The sequence below is a fragment of the Gymnodraco acuticeps genome, unplaced genomic scaffold (assembly GCF_902827175.1).
Source record: "Gymnodraco acuticeps unplaced genomic scaffold, fGymAcu1.1, whole genome shotgun sequence".
Taxonomy (NCBI): Eukaryota; Metazoa; Chordata; class Actinopteri; order Perciformes; family Bathydraconidae; genus Gymnodraco; species Gymnodraco acuticeps.
Window position 1 is genome coordinate 247,169 of NW_022990413.1, and position 25,558 is coordinate 272,726.

General features: G+C 41.3%; 1 protein-coding gene across 8 annotated transcripts in view; it reads left to right on the forward strand.

Annotated features, from left to right (window-relative positions):
- Positions 1 to 25,558, forward strand: part of relch (RAB11 binding and LisH domain, coiled-coil and HEAT repeat containing) — a 33,519-nt gene that overhangs the window by 2,380 nt on the left and 5,581 nt on the right. Inside the window, exons 2-29 of one of the 8 annotated variants that reach the window (XM_034224936.1) lie at positions 4,422 to 4,511; positions 6,933 to 7,004; positions 7,149 to 7,204; positions 7,363 to 7,476; positions 7,695 to 7,883; positions 8,147 to 8,241; positions 8,597 to 8,702; positions 8,933 to 9,078; positions 10,058 to 10,133; positions 11,615 to 11,710; positions 12,421 to 12,444; positions 15,671 to 15,783; positions 15,901 to 15,991; positions 16,576 to 16,647; positions 16,745 to 16,885; positions 17,337 to 17,501; positions 17,860 to 18,007; positions 18,092 to 18,248; positions 18,429 to 18,552; positions 18,778 to 18,826; positions 19,372 to 19,451; positions 19,882 to 19,988; positions 20,418 to 20,517; positions 20,639 to 20,650; positions 22,684 to 22,766; positions 24,269 to 24,332; positions 24,432 to 24,570; positions 24,656 to 24,772. In XM_034224936.1, the coding sequence (XP_034080827.1) occupies positions 4,422 to 4,511; positions 6,933 to 7,004; positions 7,149 to 7,204; positions 7,363 to 7,476; positions 7,695 to 7,883; positions 8,147 to 8,241; positions 8,597 to 8,702; positions 8,933 to 9,078; positions 10,058 to 10,133; positions 11,615 to 11,710; positions 12,421 to 12,444; positions 15,671 to 15,783; positions 15,901 to 15,991; positions 16,576 to 16,647; positions 16,745 to 16,885; positions 17,337 to 17,501; positions 17,860 to 18,007; positions 18,092 to 18,248; positions 18,429 to 18,552; positions 18,778 to 18,826; positions 19,372 to 19,451; positions 19,882 to 19,988; positions 20,418 to 20,517; positions 20,639 to 20,650; positions 22,684 to 22,766; positions 24,269 to 24,332; positions 24,432 to 24,570; positions 24,656 to 24,772 (2,826 nt within the window). Of the gene's footprint in view, positions 1 to 4,421; positions 4,512 to 6,932; positions 7,005 to 7,148; positions 7,205 to 7,362; positions 7,477 to 7,694; positions 7,884 to 8,146; positions 8,242 to 8,596; positions 8,703 to 8,932; positions 9,079 to 10,057; positions 10,134 to 11,614; positions 11,711 to 12,420; positions 12,445 to 15,670; positions 15,784 to 15,900; positions 15,992 to 16,575; positions 16,648 to 16,744; positions 16,886 to 17,336; positions 17,502 to 17,859; positions 18,008 to 18,091; positions 18,249 to 18,428; positions 18,553 to 18,777; positions 18,827 to 19,371; positions 19,452 to 19,881; positions 19,989 to 20,417; positions 20,518 to 20,638; positions 20,651 to 21,962; positions 22,046 to 22,683; positions 22,767 to 24,268; positions 24,333 to 24,431; positions 24,571 to 24,655; positions 24,773 to 25,558 lie in introns of all 8 variants that reach the window. The other 7 variants (XM_034224939.1, XM_034224940.1, XM_034224943.1 and 4 more) reach the window with 7 other exon arrangements.

Genomic DNA, 25,558 nt, shown 5'->3' on the forward strand with positions numbered 1-25,558 from the left:
CTAGCAGCATCTGATAGCCAAGAAGACGTCATGTGATAATTAGAGGGAATGTATGTTCCTGTGTTTGAGGGTCATCGTTGTTGAGGAGGAAGAGATACTGACTCGAGTCTGTTGTTGTTGAAACAGTTATAACACAATCAGTACCTTGCTTTTGAATGAGTGAATCTTTCAATGTTCTACTTATGCTATTTGAATTTCTGCTTAATTTAATAGTGACAAAGACAGACAGCAATAAATAGGGAGAGAGCAAATCACACTGATTCTTAAGGATTGTGCTCACTTTTAAAGCCCTACAAAAGAGACACCCTTTCAGAAGGTCATGAAAGGATGCATGGATACATTGAGTGTGTAACTGATTGAGACATGGCGTGGCACGATAGCCGCACAGTGAGGGGTCCAGCTAGTGAAGGGCATGATACATCAGCTGAGTGTGTTCCGTGGTATTGCACAAAAGAAAGGTTACAATAAGAAAATGTTGAAATAAAATACACATGCACTCGGCTAGGAACCCACTACAAGCTTATCTAAAAATCTCACTTAAAAATAACAATGCTAAACAAAATAACATGCATATCTTTTGAGCATGACTGTGTTCTGAGCATCTGCAGCTGTTGCTCTGAAGCACATGGCACAGCAAGGCATCTCTCTGCACCTCGCTAATTTGCAGCAAAGGAGCATGAATGATTCTCTCTCTTCACCCCTCAATGACTAGTCGGGTAGTTATTTGCTCATATGATGCGAGGAGCTTTTTACATTTTCCATGCATGCAAGGTTGGCGGTAAACAGCCACATGTAAGAAGCTGGTGAGGTTTGCCACATAAGGCTGTATAATCTCAGGACATGAATATGAAAGTTAATTTGTAGTTGCAGGCACCATCTGCTACTTCAAAAAGAAGCTTCAAATGATAGATTGTATGCTGGGGTATTTGTAACTTGCCCTCCAACAAACCCTCAAATTGCTTATTGATGAATCTGCCATTTGGTCTATGAAATGTCAGGAAATAGTGAAAAATGTCCGTCCCAGTTACTTCTCACTAATAGTAGCACTAGCGCGGCCTATTAGGTGGCTCACCCTGACGTGCACTCTCTCTTTCTCTCATGTTTTCTCACTTTTTAATGTCCCTCCATCATTTACTCCGACAGTGGCAGGGAGTTGGTTGGTTCTGTTGGAAGGCACTTAATGAGTGTTGGCCAGGCTCCATGTCGTGCTGGACTGCACCGACTGGCTGCAGCTCCATGTCGTGCTGGACTGCACCGACTGGCTGCAGCTCCATGTCGTGCTGGACTGCACCGACTGGCTGCAGCTCCATGTCGTGCTGGACTGCACCGACTGGCTGCAGCTCCATGTCGTGCTGGACTGCACCGACTGGCTGCAGCTCCATGTCGTGCTGGACTGTCAAAAAGCTCACACTCTTGCCAAAAGATCCTTCCCAGGAAAAGAGCTTGTTGGCTGCCTCCTCCTGACCATCCATCTTCTCTCGTTTCCTTGTCTTTGTAAATGTTCCACTTTGTACTTAGACCAAACTATCGCTCCTCTCTTTGTCTCCAATGTTTCTGCTTTGTTATCATACTTGCCAAAGCAGAAAAAACATCCTTCCTCTTGTTTGCTTCCTTGTTGTCCTTCCAGTTGTTCTTGTACGATTAGGATTTTCAATATCAGAGATACAAAGAGGCTTCCTTCCCTCAGCGAACAAATAATGGTGTGTGTGTGTGTGTGTGTGTGTGTGTGTGTGTGTGTGTGTGTGTGTGTGTGTGTGTGTGTGTGTGTGTGTGTGTGTGTGTGTGTGTGTGTGTGTGTGTGTGTGTGTGTGTGTGTGTGTGTGTGGTGTGTGTGTGTGTGTGTGTGTGTGTGTGTGTGTGTGTGTGTGTGTGTGTGTGTGTGTGTGTGTGTGTGTGTGTGTGTGTGTGTGTGTGTGTGTGTGTGTGTGTGTGTGTGTGTGTGTGTGTGTGTGTGTGTGTGTGTGTGTGTGTGTCAGGAGTGCAGTGAAGAGGTGACCGTCTTAAGTGTCAGACAATACACGCCACAGGCGCACAACAGAAAGGTCACCCAGCAAGAAATACTTGTGTTTCTTACCAAATCAGGAACACACACAAAAGGCTGCCGCTGCTGTGGAACTACAGGTTTCCCCCTTCACACACAAATGCATACAAGCACAATATTATCCATTGATTCACCCAATAGATTTAATATACTCACCGTGAACATCCATCACACTTAACAGGGTTAACCTAATGACATTACAGTAACACACACAAGCATGACATTACAGTGATACACACACACTCACTCTCACTATACAGTCACAGGACTCAGAGTGTGTGTGCTTTGTGAAGCTGCATGCATGGTCATACTTAGCATTTGACATACGAAAGCACAGAAGCTTCTATTTGATATGTTTTTCTCCCCAAATGTAAGGTTTTTAACATGTCTTGGCTATGCAAACATTTCCTGTCAAACAATAAAGTGCGGTACCTATTGTCAAGTAGGGGTGCAACAACTAATCGACTTAATCGATGACCAAATTAGTTGCCAACTAATTCAGTCGTCGATTCGTTGGTGACGTCATCACGTGTGTTTTACGTTAAGCTCAAACGTTATCGGTCTTTTTATCAGTACTGGAGACATTTAAAAAATATATGTCATGTATTATTGGTACAAAAACATTATATCGCAGTCTTAGTGTCGCCAACTCGTTTCTAATATGCAAAAAGACAAAAAAATGCGTCTATGATGTATTTTCGATCTCTCTCCCCGGTCTGTGTGCGAGGGGGCGGGGCAGTTGACACACACGCAGCTGCTACATGCAGCAACACACACACACACACACACGGAGGAGATGGCGGAGAGAACGCGCTCCGAGGTGATTACACTTTACCTGTTCGATGTGAACAATGCTCGTTGCCAATAGTGCAATAAGAGTTTAGCATGTAAGGGCGGTAACACGAGCAATTTGTCTAAACATTTAGCAAAAGTGCTCCACATCCAGACGGAGGAATGCACCGGGTTCGACCGTCTTTCTAGTAGCTCTGTAGCCCCATCCACGAGGAACGTTTCCACGTCAGGTGTTATGTATGCTAGCAGCAACACACAGAGTTAACTCAATTATACACAAGCATGGGTTAATGATTGATGAGAGGTAACTGAGTTATTTATTTAGTTAAAGTTTCAGCTATTCTGTTTACAGTTCTGTCTTCAGATTATTTAATACGATTTGTTAAAACACTGTTGTTTCTTTTGATGTGAAATATTATGTAGCCTATTTAATTTGAATAAAAAGCAATGTTAATTTTGTTCAAAGTGTGTTTAGTTAATGTAATAATATATGTATTTTTGAATCATGTATTCATCTTTATTGTCTTCATTGTTAGTTTCCACATGCCTAAAACAACCTCAAGCTACATCTAAAAGTTGATAGCTAAATAAGAACGTTGGAGAAATTGTGCAAGGTATAATAGTCCGAATAGTCGATTAATCGTTTCATTAATCGATAGATTAATCGATTATCAAATTAGTCGTTTGTTGCAGCCCTATTGTCAAGCCTAGAAAATCATTAAGGGTGTCGGCTAATTTGGAAAGACCTACTGGTTAATTAAAAAACTTATTTGGTCTTTAATGTGACTTAAAAGCCAACGGTTTCAGATATCAGTGTGTGTTTTACCTCAAGGCTAAATGCCAAATCAAAACATTCACTTCTGAACCAACAATGATTTAATTCTCTGCCTAATTTATTACACAGTCACTTCCCTGTAGCGTTGTAAAAGAAAGCAAGCCCTGGTTTTTAAATTAGTCTACATTTGGCTTGACCTTCCACTGTATCTTGATATCGGAGAACAAACAGTCCAATCTTGCACTTGTTTGGAGCTGGAGGAAAGCTAACACCATTGGCTGAGCTACCAGGCCAGCCTACCTCAGTGAAATAAGAGCACAGGTTATGTATCGGCTTCATCTGTTCTGTGAGTGAACAATACTGTTGGCTGCCCTACTCCGAGATGTAAGGTTGTTGGTTGGAGTTGTTACTTTGGAAAAAGGCATTTCTCTTAAGTCGAGTTCTCAGCAAAGTTAACATTTTATGATTGATTTGATTTCCCAAATGTGCAGTGAGTCATGTTTCTTGGCTAAAGTGTAACCTTCCCACATAAAGTTCTCTGCTTTTAGCTGAATTTAATAGAATTTCCATCTGTTTTGTTGAAGACTGGCCTTGTGGTTAGTCATCACCCTTAAACTGAAGCCCAGTGTCAACAGGATTCCCCCGGTTAAGAGTCCTTGGGAAAATACTGAGTCACAGTGGGGCTACTGTTCCATAAATCAACATTTCTCAAGGATCAGCGGTGCATTTATTGTCACATGTCTAAGCCTTGTGACCGTGGACTCATCGATGTGCGGATCCTCGTCTCACTGTTGTCTCTGTGTCTCTGTTCAGATCGAGCCGGCAGCATCAGCACCTTGGACTCTTTGGACTTTGCCCGTTACTCAGACGATGGCAACCGAGAGTCTGACGAGCGGGTAGTAGGTAAGATGAACCATACTGCCACGACGGGAAATAACAAGTCAGGAGAATAGGCAATGACAGAATGGGAGGGTGGCACAGAAACAAAGAATAAAACCAACGGCTACACCAAAGATTGAATCATAGTAGTGTTAGCCAAGCCCCCACAAATTCAATTACAAATAAGTATTCGCTTTGATTTGTCTCAGTGGTACTGCTAAAGAGAGACATGTAATTAGGGATTACCAAAAAGAACTGTTTTTTGATATCAGAATCCACACAAAACACATGTTTACACCATCATACTGTTCTGTTGCCATAGAGTTTTTAGTCTAATCAGGCCGAACTTAATTACGTTTATAGGCCTTTCAAAAATCGTGGATAATTGGCAACTCTTCCAACATGCTGTATGTTTCCGTTTTTCTTGGTTGAGGTGTTCGAGCCTCCTCCCATCACACTGTTGAGTCAGTCTGTGGTATTTTTAGAAAAGGACCTGTCTCAGCATTGTTTCAAATTGCATCCCCTTTCCCTTTTATTAGCTAGTGTTTGCAAAACATGTTAACAGTTAAGTTACCCTATGACATGCCTCATCATATATTAGTGCGTTTAAGAGCAGCTTCTCACATTTGGTTGCGATGAGTACCGATTGTGTTCTCTTTAATCTGCCTACTGTTTCCATCTTTCTATTGTGTAAGAGCCAACATGAAAACATCACTTTTCAGCCGTCCACACTTTGCCATAGCACAGTGGTTAGCATGATCTGTTAGCAGCTTCTGTAGTCATCCTCTCATTCGGTCGGTAAGTGTTAGTCAATACATCCTGAAAAGCCCCAACCCATAACTGCAGTATGGATTTGTTTAACTGTACACAGGTGTGGGATATTTTAGACTTATTGTATGTACATTATGTTGTTTTTCCCTCTGTACTTTACATGACTGATATTCATGATACTAAATACTTATATATCTATAATAAGATTCACCTGTAGCGCTCGGACGCTAAAAATCTGTTGTTGGAAAAACTCAACCACGATGTTTATTTCCAGAAATGATGATTCAGTTCATCTTTCTCATATTGGTAACAACATGCACCAACACTTTAAAAAGATATCACGAACAATATGTGGTTTTAATTATTGGGCGATCTGTTCCTTTTTAAGTGAAGGAGATGAAAATACAAGGAGCTTGCTTTTGGTTTGGGGCTTTTGTCAAACATGAAAACATACTGCACATTATTACATAGTAAGGGACACATTTAAAACCATGCAGCAGAGATTTTGGTTCCATCCTCCCAACTACAAATGACTTAAAAATGACTATTATTCCCCGATTTGGCACCTTCCTTCACCTCGTCACCCACCCCCACTACCATCCCCCCTTAAAGATGCCTGCCCCCAGCTGTCTGACTGGGTTTCCTGGCTTCCTCCTGACGTTGATCAAACCCCAGTGAACAATACTGGACAAGTCACTCCATCCAGACTAGCCTTTTGCTTTTTTATTTTTCTGCCCGTTCTTAGTTTTCCATTTTGTTGCGCTTGCATCCTGTGCACTCTTGATCAGCTAAGATAGGAGTCAGAGTTGGGGGATTTGGTCAGAACAAATGTTATTTTTGCACACAAATAAGTGTTCTTAAAGTTATAAAACAGACAATTGAGAATGACCTTTCAGGAAATGACAGTTGTTTGTAATAAGAGTTGATTATGCCTTTTGCACGCTCATACTGGTACGTTACGAATACCTGTTTACCCACAATCCTCAGCATTAGATGACAGATTTTGAGACATCTTCAGGATCAAATGGCAGATTGTCAGTGCACAGCTATGCAACAGAGTTTTCCTGCTCCATCGCTTCTTACTTTTTGCGTGTGTTTTTTTTCTAACTTGTCTAAGAATCTTGTGTGTTCTTTTTATTTATTCAGTATAAGTCTTTCAAATGTCAACTTCAAATCAGCAATTCTGTTGTAAGACGCAACATGTCCAAAACATTAACTTACCACGTTCTAAATTACATTTTGATCCTAGACTTTTCTACAAACCAAATTATTTAAATACTTGTTACGAAGGCATTTGCCTGTTAAAAAAAAAATCCTTTGTCAGACAGCTAATAGATTATCAAGGCTACATCTTTAGTAGCTTAAAAATATTTTTCCACCTCAGCTACATTTGAAGTAATTTCCATCAGTGCTGTTGATGGGGGGGAAAAGGAGGGCAGGAAATCGGCATTACACACTCTTGTCATCCGGCCGGCTTTACCATGATCCTCTGCTGCATGCGTTTCCTTAGACTCATCATTTGCATGTGTCCCTTTTTCATTGTTTTATTTTATGACTCTTACAATCTTGCGTGTGGTTGTTTTGTTTTTCATGCCCATCTTTGTTTTATTTGTTTGTTCCCTGTCTTTGGTTGGATGCATTTCCTGTGTGTGTGTGTTGTCACTTCCTGTCCAGTGCTGGAGTTTGAGCTACGGAAAGCAAAGGAGACCATTCATGCTCTGCGCGCCAACTTGACTCAGGCAGCAGGTGTGGCGTACTTTTAACTTCTTCTCCACCTGAACCCTCTTATGTTACAGTTTTCTCTCTTTTTTTATCTAAGAGATTTTCCTCTTGATGAATAACAATCAGCATCCTTTCAAACTCATCTAAAAAATCTTCTCAATTTCTCAGAGAGCGAAGTGCCCTCTCACGAGAGAAAAAACTACAAGTCGAGCGCTGAAATTCAGGTGGGAAATCTTCAAGTGTTGAGAATGAAAAGATTGTGGATTCCTCTCCTTTTTTTTAACGAATCAAGGGAATGAAACTTCCTTTAAACCCCTGTGATGACATTACTGCGAGGCTTTAAGTGAATAATGTCACAGCTTCTCTTCTCCCTCTATCTCAGGAGCCTATACGTCCGCTGGAGAAAAGAGCCTTAAACTTCCTTGTGAATGAATATTTATTAAAAAGTGAATACAAGCTCTCGGCCATCACCTTCTCTGATGAAAATGATGATCAGGTAAAGATTATTACTGCTGTTGTACGTTTTAAAGACAGAATGAGACATGTCTGAATAGAGTTAACCCTTTATTCAATCAGTTATATCTGGCTGCTTCTTGAAAGTACTTGAACTGTGAGCACGTGGGCATTTCTTTAACCATGGTGTCTTACAATTGCTATGCAGATGAAACGCCTACTTCCGCCACACATTCATATTGTTTATTTGTTTATTTCCAGGACTTTGAGTTGTGGGATGACGTTGGCCTCAACATCCCAAAACCCCCCGACCTCTTACAGCTGTACAGGAACTGTGGGACCCCCCTCGCCTCTCCTCGGGACACGGCTGATGTGTCAGTAGGGGTGGAGCTTACCGATCTTCCAGGAAACTGCATCGATCCCCCAAAGAAGCCCGACCTCTCACATCAGGTTTGTGTGTCGATGTGTATGTAAATGTAAGGGGTGTAATTCATCAGAAGAGTATTGCTGATACAAAGTAGAGAAAGATATTTCATCATCTTACCTTACTTTATTTGCATGATTTAAGTTAGTATACTTGACACTGTGTTTCGTGACAGTGGCTGTTTTCTTTTATAAGTATGGAGATATCATGAAAAACTATGACTTGGTGGATTGCCTACTCTTAAGCAAAGGTTATAACGTTTCTGTATATTATTTGTGTCCCCCTATAGCAACAGACAGAAGTGGTCCAGGAGTTGGAATACCAGATAAGTCTCCTCAACACTGAGAAGCAGAGCCTAGCTGAGCAGATCAAGAAGCTGCAGAGGTGAGGGCTTGTTTGTGCTGAACAATCCAGCCCTCTATAGTTAGTATGCTCTGATGCTGACACCTCTTTTTATAGAACAAGAACATTTACCACTACAGGAAGAATTAGAAGCATTCTAAAAATCTAGAAATGTGTTGTTTCAGTCCACATTAAATCCATAATTGCAACTTAAACAGGTCATGGGGTAGAACCAGTATGGAATCTTTTTCCCAACACTGCATTCATTACAGAAGAAATCTTGATAGAAGACATTTTTCTTCCATGCTCAATTATGATTCAGACAAATAAGCTTTACAATGAAAAACTTAGAGGTCTACTTTTGGATGGATCTGATTATTTTCTTACCTTTTTACAGTGAGATTCAAACACTGAAGAGGACAGTCTCCTCCTCACCTCCGTCCTCTCTGGACCTGGGCTCCCAGAAAACATCCAACCCCTTCTCGTCAGACCCTCTCTCTGTGGTATGTGTGCAATTTGAATGTGTAATGTACAGACGTCCGGTGTCCTGCAATTAAAAATATTGAAATTGAACTATGAAGAACATTTACGTTTTAATACAATTCACTATTTTATCATATTCAGTAACTATTCCTTCAAGGCTGGTGAACTATCTGTTCTTTGTGTGCTGAAAATCTGATGAGTCCTGTACTGAATGTTATTGACCTATAACTTTATCTCATTTCACCCTCAGCCTCCTACAGATAACGGCCAGTATCTGGACATCCGAGGCGATTCGGTGCCTGAAACTAAACAGGACCAGATCATTTCACAGCCCCCCACACAATCCCACAGCAAGCTAAAGAGTCGACCCCCCGTCAAGTTTGACCAGCCGAACAGGTTAGTCCTGAAAAACCTGTTCCACCCATAAAGATTGATATTGATAAGCAATACATTCCTAAGACATTTCCTATGTTTTATTTATCTTTCTTCGTCCACAAATGTAATCCTTAGATATTTTCCTGTGAGGATTCTAAAACACAGAAAAGGATATTTAATATACTCAGTACAGTAGTACCTTTTTCAGACACACAGCTCTTCTCAGTGTAGTTACGGAGTGTAACCACTAGATGGCGGTATTGATCAGCCTTTGATAAACAACTTGTGTGCCCTTTTGACTACAAATGGAATTTACTCAATTTATTCCAGTCCATTCATGTTTCCACAAATCCTTCCAAAATCTAATAAATGTGTTTTAATATTGAAATACTGAGAAGAATGTAAATTTAAGTTGAATTTAGGGCTTTGTAGGGGGTTTTGTTTTTAAAATGAAATGCCAAATGCAGGATCTTTGATTACAAACACTTTGATTTTAAATTGAGATATTATTAAGATGTTAAGGGTTAATGTCCCCAGAGCACATAGCAGGTCTTAATTTAAATTAAACTTTTGACTTGAGCTCATGTATAAACATTTCATTCTGCTGTCACACACATGCTGTAGTATATTTAGTAATCCCACATTTTGTGAATATGATCAATGGGATACTGTGTTTCACATTTATTCTTAACTCTAAATGTCCCTTTTATCAGATGTATGTACAGCTCCAAAAAAATGTGTGGCAAATACAGTTAGTCACAATGTGCTCTTGTTACTCGTGTATTGTCTTCTAGCCAAACTCCAAAAAAAATGTATTGCACTGAATTTTACAGCGGGGACATGGGAGAGCGGCTGCACTGAGCTCTCTGGCAGGCAGTCCCAGTCCAATCCTAAATCATTCAGTGGTCAAGGCAACCGACAGAGTTTTTGTGGCGACACATATTAAGTGGTGTGTGTGTGGTGACTGTTTGCTGGTCTCTTGTTGTTTGTGGTGTCGCAGGAAGTTGTCCCCGGCCTTCCAGCAAGCCCTCCTCTCCTTCTGCAGAATGTGCACCGACAGTCGCCTGGGAGCAGAGGTTAGCACACTTGTTTTACTCACAAACCTTACATTATATTAAAGGTCCCCTATTATACTGTTTTTCATCACTATATCACAGGTCTCGGATATATACAAAACATGTCTCTGATTGTCTGAAACACCAATCAGATCATTGTAGCATTACCCATAATCCCCTCTGTTTCAGCCCTGTTTCCAAAGTGCTGATTCTCTGTCTGTTACTTTAGATGAAAATAAGGAGCCACTGTCCCCACGCCCCTCTGAGAGACATTTGGTTAATAAGGGGGGGGGGGTACCCTGGTTGGTGATTCAGCTTCAGGTTCAGCTCATTTTCAGACAGGTTTTTATATAAATGGATCAGGACAAAAAGAGAGAGAATCTTTGTTCCTGAAACTTTCAGAGTCTATTTAAACAGAGGGGACACATGTTGATGTAGAAGAGACATGAAGAAGAGGGGACACATGTTGATGAAGAAGAGGGGACACATGTTGATGTAGAAGAGACATGAAGAAGAGGGGACACATGTTGATGAAGAAGAGGGGACACATGTTGATGTAGAAGAGACATGAAGAAGAGGGGACACATGTTGATGTAGAAGAGACATGAAGAAGAGGGGACACATGTTGATGTAGAAGAGACATGAAGAAGAGGGGACACATGTTGATGAAGAAGAGGGGACACATGTTGATGAAGAAGAGGGGACACATGTTGATGTAGAAGAGACATGAAGAAGAGGGGACACATGTTGATGTAGAAGAGACATGAAGAAGAGGGGACACATGTTGATGTAGAAGAGACATGAAAAAGAGGGGACACATGTTGATGTAGAAGAGACATGAAGAAGAGGGGACACATGTTGATGTAGAAGAGACATGAAGAAGAGGGGACACATGTTGATGTAGAAGAGACATGAAGAAGAGGGGACACATGTTGATGTAGTAGAGACATGGAGAAGAGGGGACACATGTTGATGTAGAAGAGACATGAAGAAGAGGGGACACATGTTGATGTAGAAGAGACATGAATCAATCAATCAATCAATGTTTATTTATATAGCCCAATATCACAAATGTTACATTTGTCTCAGTGGACTTTACAGTTTGTACAAAATATCAGTATGACAATACGACACCCTCTGTCCTTAGACCCTCACATCGTACAAGGAAAAACTTCCGGAGAAAACCCACAGTTTAAAGGGAAAAATGGGAGAAACCTCAGGGAGAGCAACAGAGGAGGGATCCCTCTCCCAGGACGGACAGACGTGCAATAGATGCCGTGTGTAAATTGAAAAGATAATACATTTGCAACATAGGTAGTCCAAATGTTTGGAAATGCATGTGTGTATAATGAAGAAGAGGGGACACATGTTGATGTAGAAGAGACATGAAGAAGAGGGGACACATGTTGATGTATAAGAGACATGAAGAAGTAGATTTTGCATAATAGGTGACCTTTAACTTATAAATACAGTACAGTGCATAATGCCCCTCTCATTTCCAGGTGTCCCGTATAGCCGACAGCGAGGAGAGCGTGATGTTGATGCTCGGCCGCTGCCTCCCTCACATCGTCCCCAACGTCCTCCTCGCTAAACGAGAGGTAACCACACTTCTGCTGCTCCTCTTCTCCTCCTTCCTGCACCCCTTTCATTATTGTCATCATCACATCGTCTGCTCGCAGGATAATAGATACACACAGAGCAGCAGGGATGAGCATTAAGGGGAACACAGTCATCTACAGCTTGCAAATCTTCCACATAGACGGGCAGCGATCCAAATCTTGACAACCTTTGGTGAAGGGGATAGACATAATTAATGAGGTTTTTTTTCTCTTGGCAATTTACCTATTTTCAAACCTGCTATTTTTTAAATATGTTTTCCTTAGAAAAAGCACCACCCTTTTCTTGGCTTGTGCCACAATGTATTCCCAAATTGCTTCTAACTAACTGCTAGCGACGTGTAGAGGCTTGCAGGGATGTAATTGGTGTGATTGCTTAATATAAACGTACTAATGTCTTAAACCCTAGCACCTTTCCCCTTGTTTACCCACGTATCTAACTGTCTTCTGCCTGTAAGCTGTATATATAAAGAGATAATCGAGACATTTGCAAGTACCTGGCTGACTTGTGTCCATCTATTGATTTCACCGTCTTCTATGATGGCGTTTGTTTTCACCAGTGTCGACATCATTTCTCGCTCCTCTGCTGTTGTTGTCCCCCACTCACGTATGTTGCCTTCACTGGTTTTTATTTTGACTCTTCTCTTTTCGTCTCACTCATTCTCTCACTCTCATGCATGCCTCTCTTCTAGAGAATGGTTGCACATCTTTGCCAGGTGAGTCTTTCACGCACTCATCTGCATGGTTATCACATGACCTGTGGACCTTTAAAATGTAACTAACGCCCAGCTCCTGTTGGCTACAACTGCTGCCACTTTAGGGTCTAACATGACAGAAGTATTACTTTTTTAATAATTTGCAGTAGCTCTGTAAAGACAGTATTTGTGCTCTCTTTTAATGTCCTAAACGGGAATATCAGAAGTTATGTATGGCCGATATATTATTAAATATGCAAATATGGCTTAAGGTATGCAGTTTTAGCCTTTGCAGAAGGTGGGTCATGAACTGTTTGTTTCTTAAACCCAGCGTGTGTTTACTCTGTCCTTTCCTGATTGGATCCCTGTGTGATTTATTTGCTGAACTTCTAAGTGGCTTGTTAGATTCTGGAGTGATTTGTAATTAATCTTATAACAGCCTTTTTTTTTAAAACTTCATTGTTGTTGTTTATGGCTGAATGAAAAGGTGTTTTTTCTTTTCTTAATTCCACATGAGTTGTGACGTTATTCCAGGTAACTTAATGTAAGCTTTTATTTACTTCCTAACTGTTGGGGAACAGGTTTGCTTTTATTTTCACAATATGAATATGCATAGCTTCTGAGGAGAGAAGGGAAGGAGAATTGAAAATAGAAAAGCAATTAACAAGCTATAATTAAGACAACTGTCTTCATAACTGCTTGCATGCAAAGTTCTTGTTTGTGTGTGTATTCATGTATATACAAATACTTGTGTGTTAAAGAACAACATGGCGTGTTTTTGAAGAGGTAAGTCTTGTTGGAGTAATTCTCAGTTAGGCTGCTTTGCATACCACCATTAATTGTTGTTCTACTCAACCTGACAGTTATGGAGAAACTAATCTCTTTGCAAAATCAAGATTAACTAGAAAAGTTGAACAGGTCTTTGCTAGGTGGGTCTCCCTCTCCTCTCCTAATACAAAGAATCTCACTCAATTGTCCCTCAAGGCCCCTTTGATAGTAGCAAAGATAAGACCAATTCACATAATTGTTCAACTGGTTTGTGCCTAACGTAACATATCAGGTATGTTATTAATCTGCCGGTGCTCCCGGTTAATGAGACAAAACTTTAGCTGCTGACACGCAGCCGAACACAGTTTATTTTGCCTAGCAACAAAAACAAACTGGTGAGAGGATGACAAAGATTAATACACAACATTTTGGCCTCTGGCTCTGAGTGGTGTGGACTTTGTACTATATCCGTTAGATTCACCAACCATGACATTGCACACACACAGCTGCTCACACTTCCATCTTGCAACTTGAAGCTTTCTTACCACCACACACCTAGAGACACACCTTTGTCTGAATATGACACCCACTTAAGAACAAAAGGTGTTTGACTTGAAACGTTGGAATGATGCAAAGAAACTCTGCCTGCCACCTGGCTGTAATATCAGTCACTGTGAATCATTAAACATTAAGTTTCTTTAATAACGGTGCTGTATTTTAATGCAATGTCCTTGTATTTTCTATTTCCTTTAGTGTAAAAGACGTATCTCTAGGTCATTTGCTACAGCACTATTTTCTTAATCCTTTTTAATAAACCTTTTATAAGCAGTGTCCTAGGGAAGTGAGTACATCTATGCTGCAACAATTAACTTCCTTTTTCTACCGGCCACATTAACTGTGATCTTTAACGAACTTCTGGCAAGACAAAGACACATTGGCAGTTTTATCAGGGCTGCTACAAGACAAAAGATTAGAAGTTAGGTCAAATGACAGTGTTTGCAGTATGCCCTTTTTTTATCTGATAAGCCAGTAGAAGGTCAGTATGGATTGAACAGAAAAGTAAAGCCATCAAAGAGAAAAAGCACCTGGGAGCGAATAAAATATATCCTTATATAATATCATAATACATAAGATCTTGTAAGGTATAATAATACTGTCATGTAAGGACATTCAGCCCTTTTTGGGGGGGATTCTCCTACTGATGTTAATCTCAGCAACCTACGCACTTTCATTTGATTATGTGAATGTTTGCTTCATAAAGTAAGGGTTTGATAGGAGTTATTAAAGTGGAATGTACTCCATTTGGATGCAGGTGCTTGCACATATTGGTTTCTGGACATGAAACGGTAAAGTTGCTTTGCTCTCTGAAGTAATGCATCATACCTTCTTGGCCTCTGGGTCCTGGCGTCTCGCTGTCCACTCTACCTGCCCACAACATTTATCCAGGCCCGGTCAGGAGTTGAACTCCTGAAGGACTCTTCACATCAGAAACACAGGAGCTCACACAGGAATAGAACAGGGCCAGTGTGTCTTTTTCAGATGAGCACTGAATTCCTCTATTTGTTTTATCAGGACAGAGCTGTTGGTATTTCCAAAGACAGGGCAGAATATTATTGAACGTGACAGTTACATTTCCCTGAATAGAGTTAATTTAAAGGTTGTTTCTTCTATTTGACGTTTGAACTGATGTTCAACCCCATTGATGTGTGCATGTCAACTCTTTAAATTACTCTCAGATACATAAATTCCACATTTTAACTTTTGAAAAGATGGCCAACATGGCACTGACTTCAGAGTTCAGTGTGGATGGAGTGACTCATCGCAGCCTATCTTTACCCAAGTGTCTGTCAGGTCCGTGTGTCCGTCCAGCGTTGTGGTTTTGCTCGTTCTTCCAGCGCTTGGCAGGAAACTGATATCTTCGTAGAAAAAAAACAGAGTTTGTTTGAAAAAACATATTTTTAACTCTGTGTGCACTCTCTAATTTGGGTGTGTGTGTAGCGGGAATTTAGAGCTGACCACAATTTGGCCATGGAGGCCCGGTATCAAGGGCAGCTGAGCTCTGGCTGGAAGGTCCGTAAACTCTGTCTGAACTCTGGGAGAGAGTTGTGTCGCTGAGAAGCCAGCAGCTCAAAACGTGTGTGTCTGAATGCAGCTGTGTCTGGGTGTGTGCATGATCCTATAGTACGTGGCTTTAATTGTAACTGTGACTCCGAAGCCTAAAGGTATAACACCAACAAGGTATTGAAGGTAAGCATGGTTTCCCTGCAGTTGATTCCAAAGGTGACCCTCTGTGGTTCCTTCTCCTTGTTGCCTCTCCCTGTTTCCTCTCCCCTTTTCCCATCATAGTTTTCCAGGCCTGCTTGACTGCCACCAACAATCCTTTCCCTGTGCGTTTTCAACCTCACTCCAACCTCCTTTTTGCAAAGTCATCTCAACTAATGCCACATCTCTCTTTTTCCCTTTCATTTTTTTTCTTCAGGAGTTGATCCCCCTCATCTTGTGTACCGCCTGCCTTCACCCAGAGCCTAAAGAGAGAGACCAGCTCCTACACATCCTCTTTAACCTGATCAAGAGACCAGATGATGAGCAGAGGTGTGTATCTGTACACAGAGTATTTATTACCTGACTCGTACTCCTGTTATTCAGCCCAGAGAAAGAACGAAAAACTAGATGTTTCTCATATGTTTCTGTGTATGTGTGTTTTTAAAGACAAATGATCTTGACGGGGTGTGTTGCGTTCGCGAGGCACGTTGGTCCCACGCGTGTCGAGGCTGAACTACTTCCTCAGTGCTGGGAACAGGTACAGTACACACAGTACACCTGTATTATTGAATATGCTGTCTTTTTTCTGCTATGGTATTACAAAGAGGGCTAGATTTACACTTTCTCTGTCCTATCACAATACAAAGACTAGAGCATTTCTATTAAATATGACTATTTGTTCTGTAGATTTTACAATAAGTTCTGCAAAAATGCTTAAATGCTCTAAAGCAAAGATATTTCCTAGTACGATACATTAGAACCAAATCTCAGTTGTGGCTTGTACTGTTTTTATAAGCATACACTGTCGTTTTGATTACATATTCTGACAGAAAATCACTATTATTAGCTCCACGGTGTCCCTGACTTGTATGTGATAGCATTCTTGTTTTCATCACCACCTGTGTCACCTCATTTGACACATTGATGGCAGCAACAGCTGCCAGAAGTCTGGGGGCTGAGAATCTGCTTAAAGGGCCCAATAGTGGTTTCCACAGGGTCAGCATGTCGATGAAACTCCAGTTGTTTCCATTCCACTGTGGCTGCCCTCCAGTCAACTTCTCCCCTCCTTTCAACTTCTTTTCCTGAAGTACTTCTAACCTTATGTCCTCTCCACTTCTGCAGATAAATCACAAATATCCAGAGAGGAGATTGTTGGTGGCAGAGTCCTGCGGAGCCTTAGCACCATACCTGCCTGTAAGAACATATTGTGTATACATAATTAAAAGGAGATTTCACATTAGAGGAATAAGATATGAATACATTCTGGGTCTCTTGCTTCGTGTCTCTGCAGAGGGAGATCCGTAGCTCCCTGGTTTTGTCCATGTTGCAGCAGATGCTCGCTGAGGATAAGGCAGACATGGTCAGAGAGGCTGTGGTCAAGAGTCTGGCTATCATCATGGGTTACATAGATGACCCTGACAAGTACTCCCAAGTATGTGTGTCAGATCATTTGTATCAATAATGGAGAAAAAAAACACCAGTACAATTGCATTTTTTCTCTCTCTGTAAAAGGCTCATTGTGTGTGTGTGTGTGTGTGTGTGTGTGTGTGTGTGTGTGTGTGTGTGTGTGTGTGTGTGTGTGTGTGTGTGTGTGTGTGTGTGTGTGTGTGTGTGTGTGTGTGTGTGTGTGTGTGTGTGTGTGTGTGTGTGTGTGTGTGTGGTGTGTGTGTGTGTGTGTGTGTGTGTGTGTGTGTGTGTGTGTGTGTGTGTGTGTGTGTGTGTGTGTGTGTGTGTGTGTGTGTGTGTGTGTGTGTGTGTGTGTGTGTGTGTGTGTGTGTGTGTTGTGTGTGTGTGTGTGTGGTGTGTGTGTGTGTGTGTGTGTGTGTGTGTGTGTGTGTGTGTGTGTGTGTGTGTGTGTGTGTGTGTGTGTGTGTGTGTTCCAGGGCTTTGAGCTGATGCTGCTGTCTCTCGGGGACCCCTCAGAGCGGGTGGTCAGTGCCGTCCACCAGGTCTTTATTCCTGCCTTCGCTGCCTGGACCACAGAGCTGGGCTCACTGCAAAATACACTAATCCCTTCTCTGTTAGCACGGATAGAGAAACTACTTATGGTAAGTGCCTTGCCTTCATAGAGAGCCTTTCTCACTCTTATAGTAAAAATACATCCAAACAATGTGTAATAATTTGGAGGAAAGGGGTAAAAGTACGGCAATGATACAAAAACTAAATGTGTCTGAAACTGGAGGGATTTGGATGTTTAATATGTATATAAATTACTCGAGTTGAACACACTTTATAACTAACTGTTGCCGACCTTGATCCTTCTTGTCACTGTACAGTACAAACTAAATTGACAAAGATTAAAGTTGTGTGGTTGATATGTTAGTGTTTTCAAGCTTCAAATGTCCGCACCACACAAACAAGAGCACTCATTGCTCTGCTCACTTCTTTACCTCTGTCTTCCTGCAGCAAGGAGAGCATGGTCTGGATGAACACAAGTTGCACATCTACCTGTCAGCGCTGCAGTCTCTGATCCCTCCTCTGTTCGCCGTGGTCCTGCAGAACGCTCCCTTCACCAGCAGAGCACAACTCAACGGAGACATACCTGCAATAGAGGGTAAGACAACGACACAAAAAACAAGTCACTCGTAGAAGTTGTAGTCCAGTTTCTGAGTTTCCTTTCTGGTCATGTGTCCTGCAGTGACCCGGTTTCCGAGGCCAGCTTCTCCCCTCCAGGATGTGGCTACCATCATCGGCAGCAGGGAGATGCTCAGTGCGCTGCTGCTGCTCTACGACTACCAGCTGGAGCAGGAGGGAACCACCGGGTGGGACAGCCTGCTCTGGGTGGTCAACCAACTGTAAGAGAAACACACAAACACACACATAATACGTTCTTTAAAGCTTTGTTAAAAAGTAAGGTTGACTTTTAAACTCTAAATCAACAATTGCTCAACAAACATTTTGAATATAAAGAAAAACAGCCCTAGTTTCACCAAATCATACACAAACATATCACATTGATTTCCATCCGTCTCCAGGCTTCCACAGCTCATAGAGATCGTGGGTCGCATCAACGTGTCTTCCCCGACTTGCGTACATGAGTTCTCTCGATTCTTCTGGAGGTTATGTCGCACCTTCGGCAAGATTTTCACCAACACTAAGGTAAAGCAATGTTACTAGCCAACATTAAACATTCTCGCAAGAGTAAAAAACTCAGCTACCACAACCCCTACGTTTTTTAAAGTTCGATTTCAGTTCACCTTTTCTCAACAACAACAAAAACTACCCCCACATATCATTTAGTACTTACTGAATTCTGTAAGGCTTTCTGTGACATCGTACAAATATTCATGACATTTTGTTCACCCTGTATACGACAATTATCAGGTCAAACCACAGTTCCAAGAGATCCTCCGACTATCTGAAGTTGATGTTGGTGAGTACAGATTAAACTTACACACACACACACACACACACTGATGTGCAATTGTTGTAAAATGTTCTCAGCTCTCTCTATAAAATGTTGTTAGGTGGAGTTGTGGCACAGACGCTGTTGATGTAAACAAACTATTTGTAGCCCTTTTATGGGTGTTTCCCTCGTTTCTTTTTTTTAGTTCCGGACATGTTTCTGGAGTTATTATAAGAGGTGCTTGGTCTCAGCGTCCTGCCAAGCGATTTAACTTTGGTATTGTGGCCATTTATAAAATATGTGTTTTGTACAGGGTCCCAGTCTGTGTTTAGGTCACTGTGACTTTACATTTACAAGTGTCCTTTTCAGTCGATGCATTACATCGATGAACCACAACGATGTAATGCATGCTGTAATTGTCCCCATATTAAAACCAAATGCCAGGCAAAACGTAATTAACTGTTCCTCATCTCTTCTTGTCCTGTCATGTTGTAATGTACAGGAAAATGTAAATCTCTCAATTCTTAACATGTTTTTAACATATTTCATTCTGTTTTTTATTCCTCTGTCAGATACTTCTTCAGCGAACGATATTCTCTGCAAAGCTACGGTCCCCATCTATGCCACTGGAGTTCTGACGTGTTATAATCAGGTAAATGAATTGCAGAACACAAATAAGAAGTAGCGTGGTCTTCTTAAAAAAAAGTCAATATATCTATGATTTCCTCTATACTTATGGCCCCTATTCTTCTGTGTATTTTATAATATGAAGAGTGTGAACCACACTTATTGTTTCTCCTCATGAGGGAAAATCCACTCCACACATCATGCCGCAACATGTTTTTGTTTTGAACTTAGATTCAGAAAATAATGCAGCACTGGCAAAACACTGTTGGCAAGTCAAGCTGTATTTTGATTTCCCTTTCAACACAATACTTCAACAAAGTGTGTATGTTGAAAGTGACAAAACATGTCTGCTGTACCAACCTACTGATCTGCAGGAAGATGGACACGTATTCAAATGTTGATGTATTTTGTGCGTACATAATGTAATTGAAAAATATGTTCTTAATTCTGTTCAGGATGAAGATCGCAAGTTGCTGGTGGGTTTCCTAGAGGACGTCATGACGACCCTGTCTCTGTCCCGTGCACCTCTGGACAGTTTAAAGGCCTCCTTTGTAGAGCTTGGGTGAGACACACACACACAAATACTTTCCTACATAATCAACAGTGGATTATCAGACTGCATTCAGCCATTTTGAACCCATATCTCTCGTCATTTTCCAGTCTCTTTTTTATAATATAATGTAACTGTTAAGTATAGCTGAACTGTTAACTATGCAAGCAGAGAAAGCTTTCAAAGGAAAGTCAATTAAATGAAAAACTATTACAGGTGTTTGCAAGCAGTGGTGTTTTAAAGTAGATTGAATAGGTTGTATTTTATTTCATATCTTTCTTAACACAGTATATGAAATGACTCGCCTTGAAACACGCTTTCTCATGTGTACTCACAATTATTTTGCTGGTCTCAAAATAATCTCAAACACTTTGGAAAGTCAGTTATTGTTTGACAGCTACCCCAATAATAACCAGTATTTATGTTATGCTCTCTTATCAGCGCCAACCCAGTGTACCATGAGCTGCTGCTCACTGTGCTGTGGTACGGGGTGGTGCACACCTCTGCACTGGTGCGCTGTACTGCAGCACGGATGTTTGAGGTAGGAAAAACACACACAAATACACACAGATAGTATATTGAACAAGCACAGATTGTTTACAAAAATACTACCTTAAAAATGTGTCATTGTTGAACAGTTTCTCTTTCTTTTTGAATTTTAGCAAGCCATACAAGTAAATGACTGCATGGCTGCACAATTATGGATATCATTGTGATTTACATATTGTTTTGCATATTGTGATTATCTTGTTAAAGCATATTGATGTTATGAGTACATTTGAATATAATTATTATTGAGCTAAAATATCAGTCATACACAATTGTGCAATACTATATCATTGATGCTATGTCGAAGTTTATCTATTTGCTGTACATGTGCCAGCTCTGCTTGCTGTTGCTGCTGTTTGACATGCATTGTATATTTACTCTGTCTTAAGACTAAACACAACTGTAACTTATAAGTGCCCGGTTCAAACTGCTTTACTAGACCCTCGCAGAGTTAACATCAGACCGCTCACTGTGCACGCCCCTCAGAACGCACTACATAAATATCTGCTGCATGTCAGCGAGAGGCCAAAGTCAGCAACCTCAAACTATAATCAAAAGAGTCCAAGGCCTGTTTCTTTTCAGTGTTGTTGGAAAGTATAATTTAATCAGAATGAATGAATCTCTTTTTCTTACTTATTAGTATTTCAGATCTGTTGAAATATAAAACTACTGTTATGTTTCAAGAGAGACGACTATTTTCCCATGTTTGTGCTTGCCAGGTTGCCAAGGCAAAAGTCCTGTCCTAAACACCCAAAAGAAACCACGTCCTTTGAGATCCGTGCACACTGCAGGTCACATATTGGACAGAGGGTCTAGGTATAGCAGTAGAGCCGGGCCCATGTTGATCTAAAGTTTGGGGAGGAGGAGGTTTAGGCTGTATTCATGTCCCCCCTGTTTTGTGGAGTACTTTTCCAACACCCCCCACTGTCACCTCTCCATAGTGACTAGCTGTCCACCCTTGCAGAGGGTTGTAATGTGGTCCTCTTTCACAGATCCCAGATCAGATTTGTCAACTATTTGATCAATTAAAAGCTGAAATGAATGCTAATCTGACCTGGAGTCTGTGCAAAGAGCCCACAGCTTTATGCTCACCATACTGTTAAAGTATCTGTGCAGTTTAGCTATGTTGGCTTCACATTCCTTCTGCATACATGCGTGTGCATGTGTGTGTGTTTGTTTGTGTGTGTGTGTGTGTGTGTGTGTGTGATTGTGTACTCATTTGCTTGATACATGCAGTGCCGTCCCGTGCCTTGCAGCTATGGTTTTGTCATTGTATATCACTTTCTTCCTATATTTTTGTTTTTTCTTTATCCCTCCCCCTTTTTTTTTTTTTGCTTCTTTCTTTTTATCTCTATCTATTGGCGGTGTTGCTCGCTCTTGTCCCAATGCCCCGCCCACCTCTGTGACATCACGGCTGGCTCTGTCCAATCCGATCAGCTGCTGGTGAAGGGGGTGAATGAGACGCTGGTAGCTCAGAGAGTGGTGCCGGCTCTCATCACACTGTCCTCCGACCCTGAAATGTAAGTGGAACGACAACAGCAATAAACCGCGCCGCGTCTCTCCTCTCCCCCCTTCTCTTTGCCGCTTGAGAACCATCACACTGAAACAAGTCTGTACCTGCCAGGAGCAAACTCAGCACAAAACTATTTCCCAAGACTCTAACTACATCGATATCTAATTTAACCCATTTCATTTTTAATAACATTCTCCTTCCTAAGGCGTTGTTTGCTCCTGTGCAGGTTTAGGCTGGCCATGTGTTGGTTCATCAGCATGACCAATGTTAACTGCATGTACGCACTAACCCACGCCAGCTCTTCATCGGTCTGCAACACTAACTAGTCCATTATTGTGCCTGCATGCAGCAATAGCACCGTGCCTGCTCCTCTTCCTCCCCTCCCTCACCGTTAAAGCAGAGCCTCTCCTCCTGACCGACCGTCAGCTAGTGGTCGGTTCTCCTCACCCCGTCAGTTTTATCCTGTCACTCTATTTTCCTTTTTTTCTCTCTGTTATCCATACCATCTCATCTGTCTCTACCTCTTTCCTTCACCCCTCTATCTCTCCCTCCCTCCCTCCCTCCTCCCTCCCTCCCTCCCTCCCTCCCTCCCTCCCTCCTCCTGTCTCCTCCCCTCTCTCATCCTGCTGTGTGGTGGGTTTGCAGTTGGTTCTCCGAGGCATGAGTGAAGCATTAGTAGATCGCCGTGCGGCTCCGGCCCTTATTACTCTGTGCAGTGGGCCTGAATTGTGAGTCGAACGACACAAAAAAACCTCTCTGTAAACATTGTCATTTTGTGGGCTGCATCCTTACAGTGTTAATCAGTGTCAGTCTTCCTGGAAATGTGTCTGGCTGAGCTTGAATGAGCATTACAAATATGTGAGCATGTGACACCAAAAGCCTTTTCTACATCTGAAGTGTATCAGCTCCATTCACCACAAACATTCAGTGGAAGAGGAAGTTAAAGCATGGAGTAATTTGCCTCTCTTCCTTTAATCTGCCTTTAATTATCCTCTGATGTGAAGCCACAGTGATTGGCTAAACAGCTTAAAGTTAAATGAACACTTGTCTAGTTTAATCTTCTGTCCTTTCATTACAGTAAAAACATGCCATGCTTTTAAAAGACGTTCAGCTCTCCTATAAGCAAGATAACTGCATCTAGTTTGTGATTAGACACGATGATTAAATTAGTGGCAACACTGTTGGAATGCAGCCCTTTGCATCTCATTATTCTCTTTATTGAAAACCACATGCTGTTGCGGACACACCAGACCCCAGATTCAACACATATTTTGTTTCTATATGTCTGGCATGATATACTTTACTTACTTCAGCAGATAACCGAGTCTATAGAAATGTCTGAAGTACCTTTTGGTCTGTCCTGCTCCTACTGACATTGGAATGATTATCTAACAGCACCCCAATAATCTGCTTATTTAATATAATCATCACGTTTTGTCAGATATTTGACTATGCATTATTATGTTTTATGAATGAAATGTAATGATCCTCTTAAAAAAAGACCCATTATATTTGTTGTTAAGCTCAGTTTAAGAATGCTGAGATGAATATTCCTTATTGATGTAAACAATTTAGATCTGGGTTAAAATATAAATAGCTAGTTTGGTCTAATCAGGATGCACCAATACATTTCAATATAATAACTGATCTACTTAAATCAGGAGTTACCAGATGACCATCATTGCAACTATCCAGTCAAATATAAACTTGAACATCAGAGCGGTTAGCTGTAAAACTGGCAGTCCACTATCTGAGGAACCACCTCAGTCTTCACTGCGGTAACTGACATGTCATTACTATGTAATCACTATATTTGGATAAAACCGAGAACATGTGTTCGCTAAAATAGTCCTACCTCTTTGTGGTTTAGAGTAAATGCTTACTCAGCATTGTAATTACAGATGTGCAAAAAATACATCATTCTAGTTAAGTTTGTCTCAGTAGCAGTATTGGATTTTGTTGTGGTCACTTGTTTATTTCGATAACAAACTGGGGATCATTAAGCACATGTGCAACTCCACTGAGGGATTTAGTCAGCTTAAATAGAAAGTTAAATGAAATGATAGTTTACATGAACATGGCCCAGAAAACTAAATCGGGTAAACAGATAATATTGTATTATAACTTAGCTTAAAGACACACTAATGGGAAACTGAAGAATAGCTTAAATATTGATGCTTAGACTGTGATTGGTCAAACCCGTGTCTTGCTCTCCTGCTGCTGCTTTTAGCTCAGTGAGGATATCCACTATCCCTGCCTTTGGTACCATCATGGAGACGGTCACACAGAAAGAGGTAGGAAGTGCACACGTGTCTATTATGCTGACTTATTACTAATAAATACAAATAATCACTATAAAGCATGTATTAAACAATCTTTCTGTGTGTGTTTAGCTGCTGGAGCGTGTCAAAATGCAGCTGTCGTCCTTCCTGGAGGACCCTCAGTACCAGGACCAGCACTCTCTGCACATAGAGATCATCCGGACCTTTGGAAGAGTCGGTCCTAACGCAGAGCCACGCTTCAGAGATGAGTGTATGTGAAGGACATTTCAGTAGTGTATTTGTTATTTAGTTTTCTTTGGCTGCTTCTTATGTACTAATTATTTGTCTTCCTCTAGTCGTGTTGCCACATCTTCACAAGCTGGCGCTGGCTAACAACAGCCAGACGACGGAGATAAAGAGGATCGACGTCGCCACGCAGCTGTTTGAGGCCTACAGCGCCCTCTCCTGCTGCTGTATCCTTTTCAATCAAACTCAATGGTCTGTGAAAGCTGGGCCAATGCACTGGTCAGCATGGGTTTAGCTTCGTTAGGGGGACTTTAATTTGTAGTCATAAAACTAGCGATATACTGATAACATTTCAGTTAAGCGCAAGTCTAAATTAGACATCCATCTTTTAGCTTTTGCTGCTAAGCAACTTCTTTGGATGTATAAAACCTCTTAAAGCCCTCATGGTCTTTTTATGCAAGTCAAATAGGCCTGTTGCTTGCAGTTAGAGTAGTAAAAATAGGTTTTATGTCGGTATGCCATTTGTCGTAAAGCAAGCATTGTAGCGAGAGTGGATGACGTTCATGCTCCTGTGTACGATATTCATACTGGTCTAAATGTTATTTTTTATCGTGTTTCCTGTATTTGCTAAGCAAGAGTTTTGTGCTTAAGGAATTAAAGTCCCCTATAATTGCTTTCCCAAATATACTGCTTTTGATAACCCTGTCACACTTGAGGGGGACACTATGCAGTTCCAAGAGTTCAGCTCACACACACTTTTTTATAACTACTGTATGTATTTCCAAATGATTTACAAGAAGTCTGTGTCAAGGCTGGCTGGAGTTCAGGGTTAGCTGTCGTAGCAGTGGGACGGCCGTTAGAACAACTGCTTAGAGGTGCTCCTGAATGCATCTAGCTGTGTGGTGCGTATCAGCGCGGCCCCTCCATTCAGAGTGTGGTTCAGTGTGTGTGTTGGCAGAGCTTGCCTGTCATTTGGCAGGAGGAGAAAGGGAAAATAAGCTGCCTCCATTATT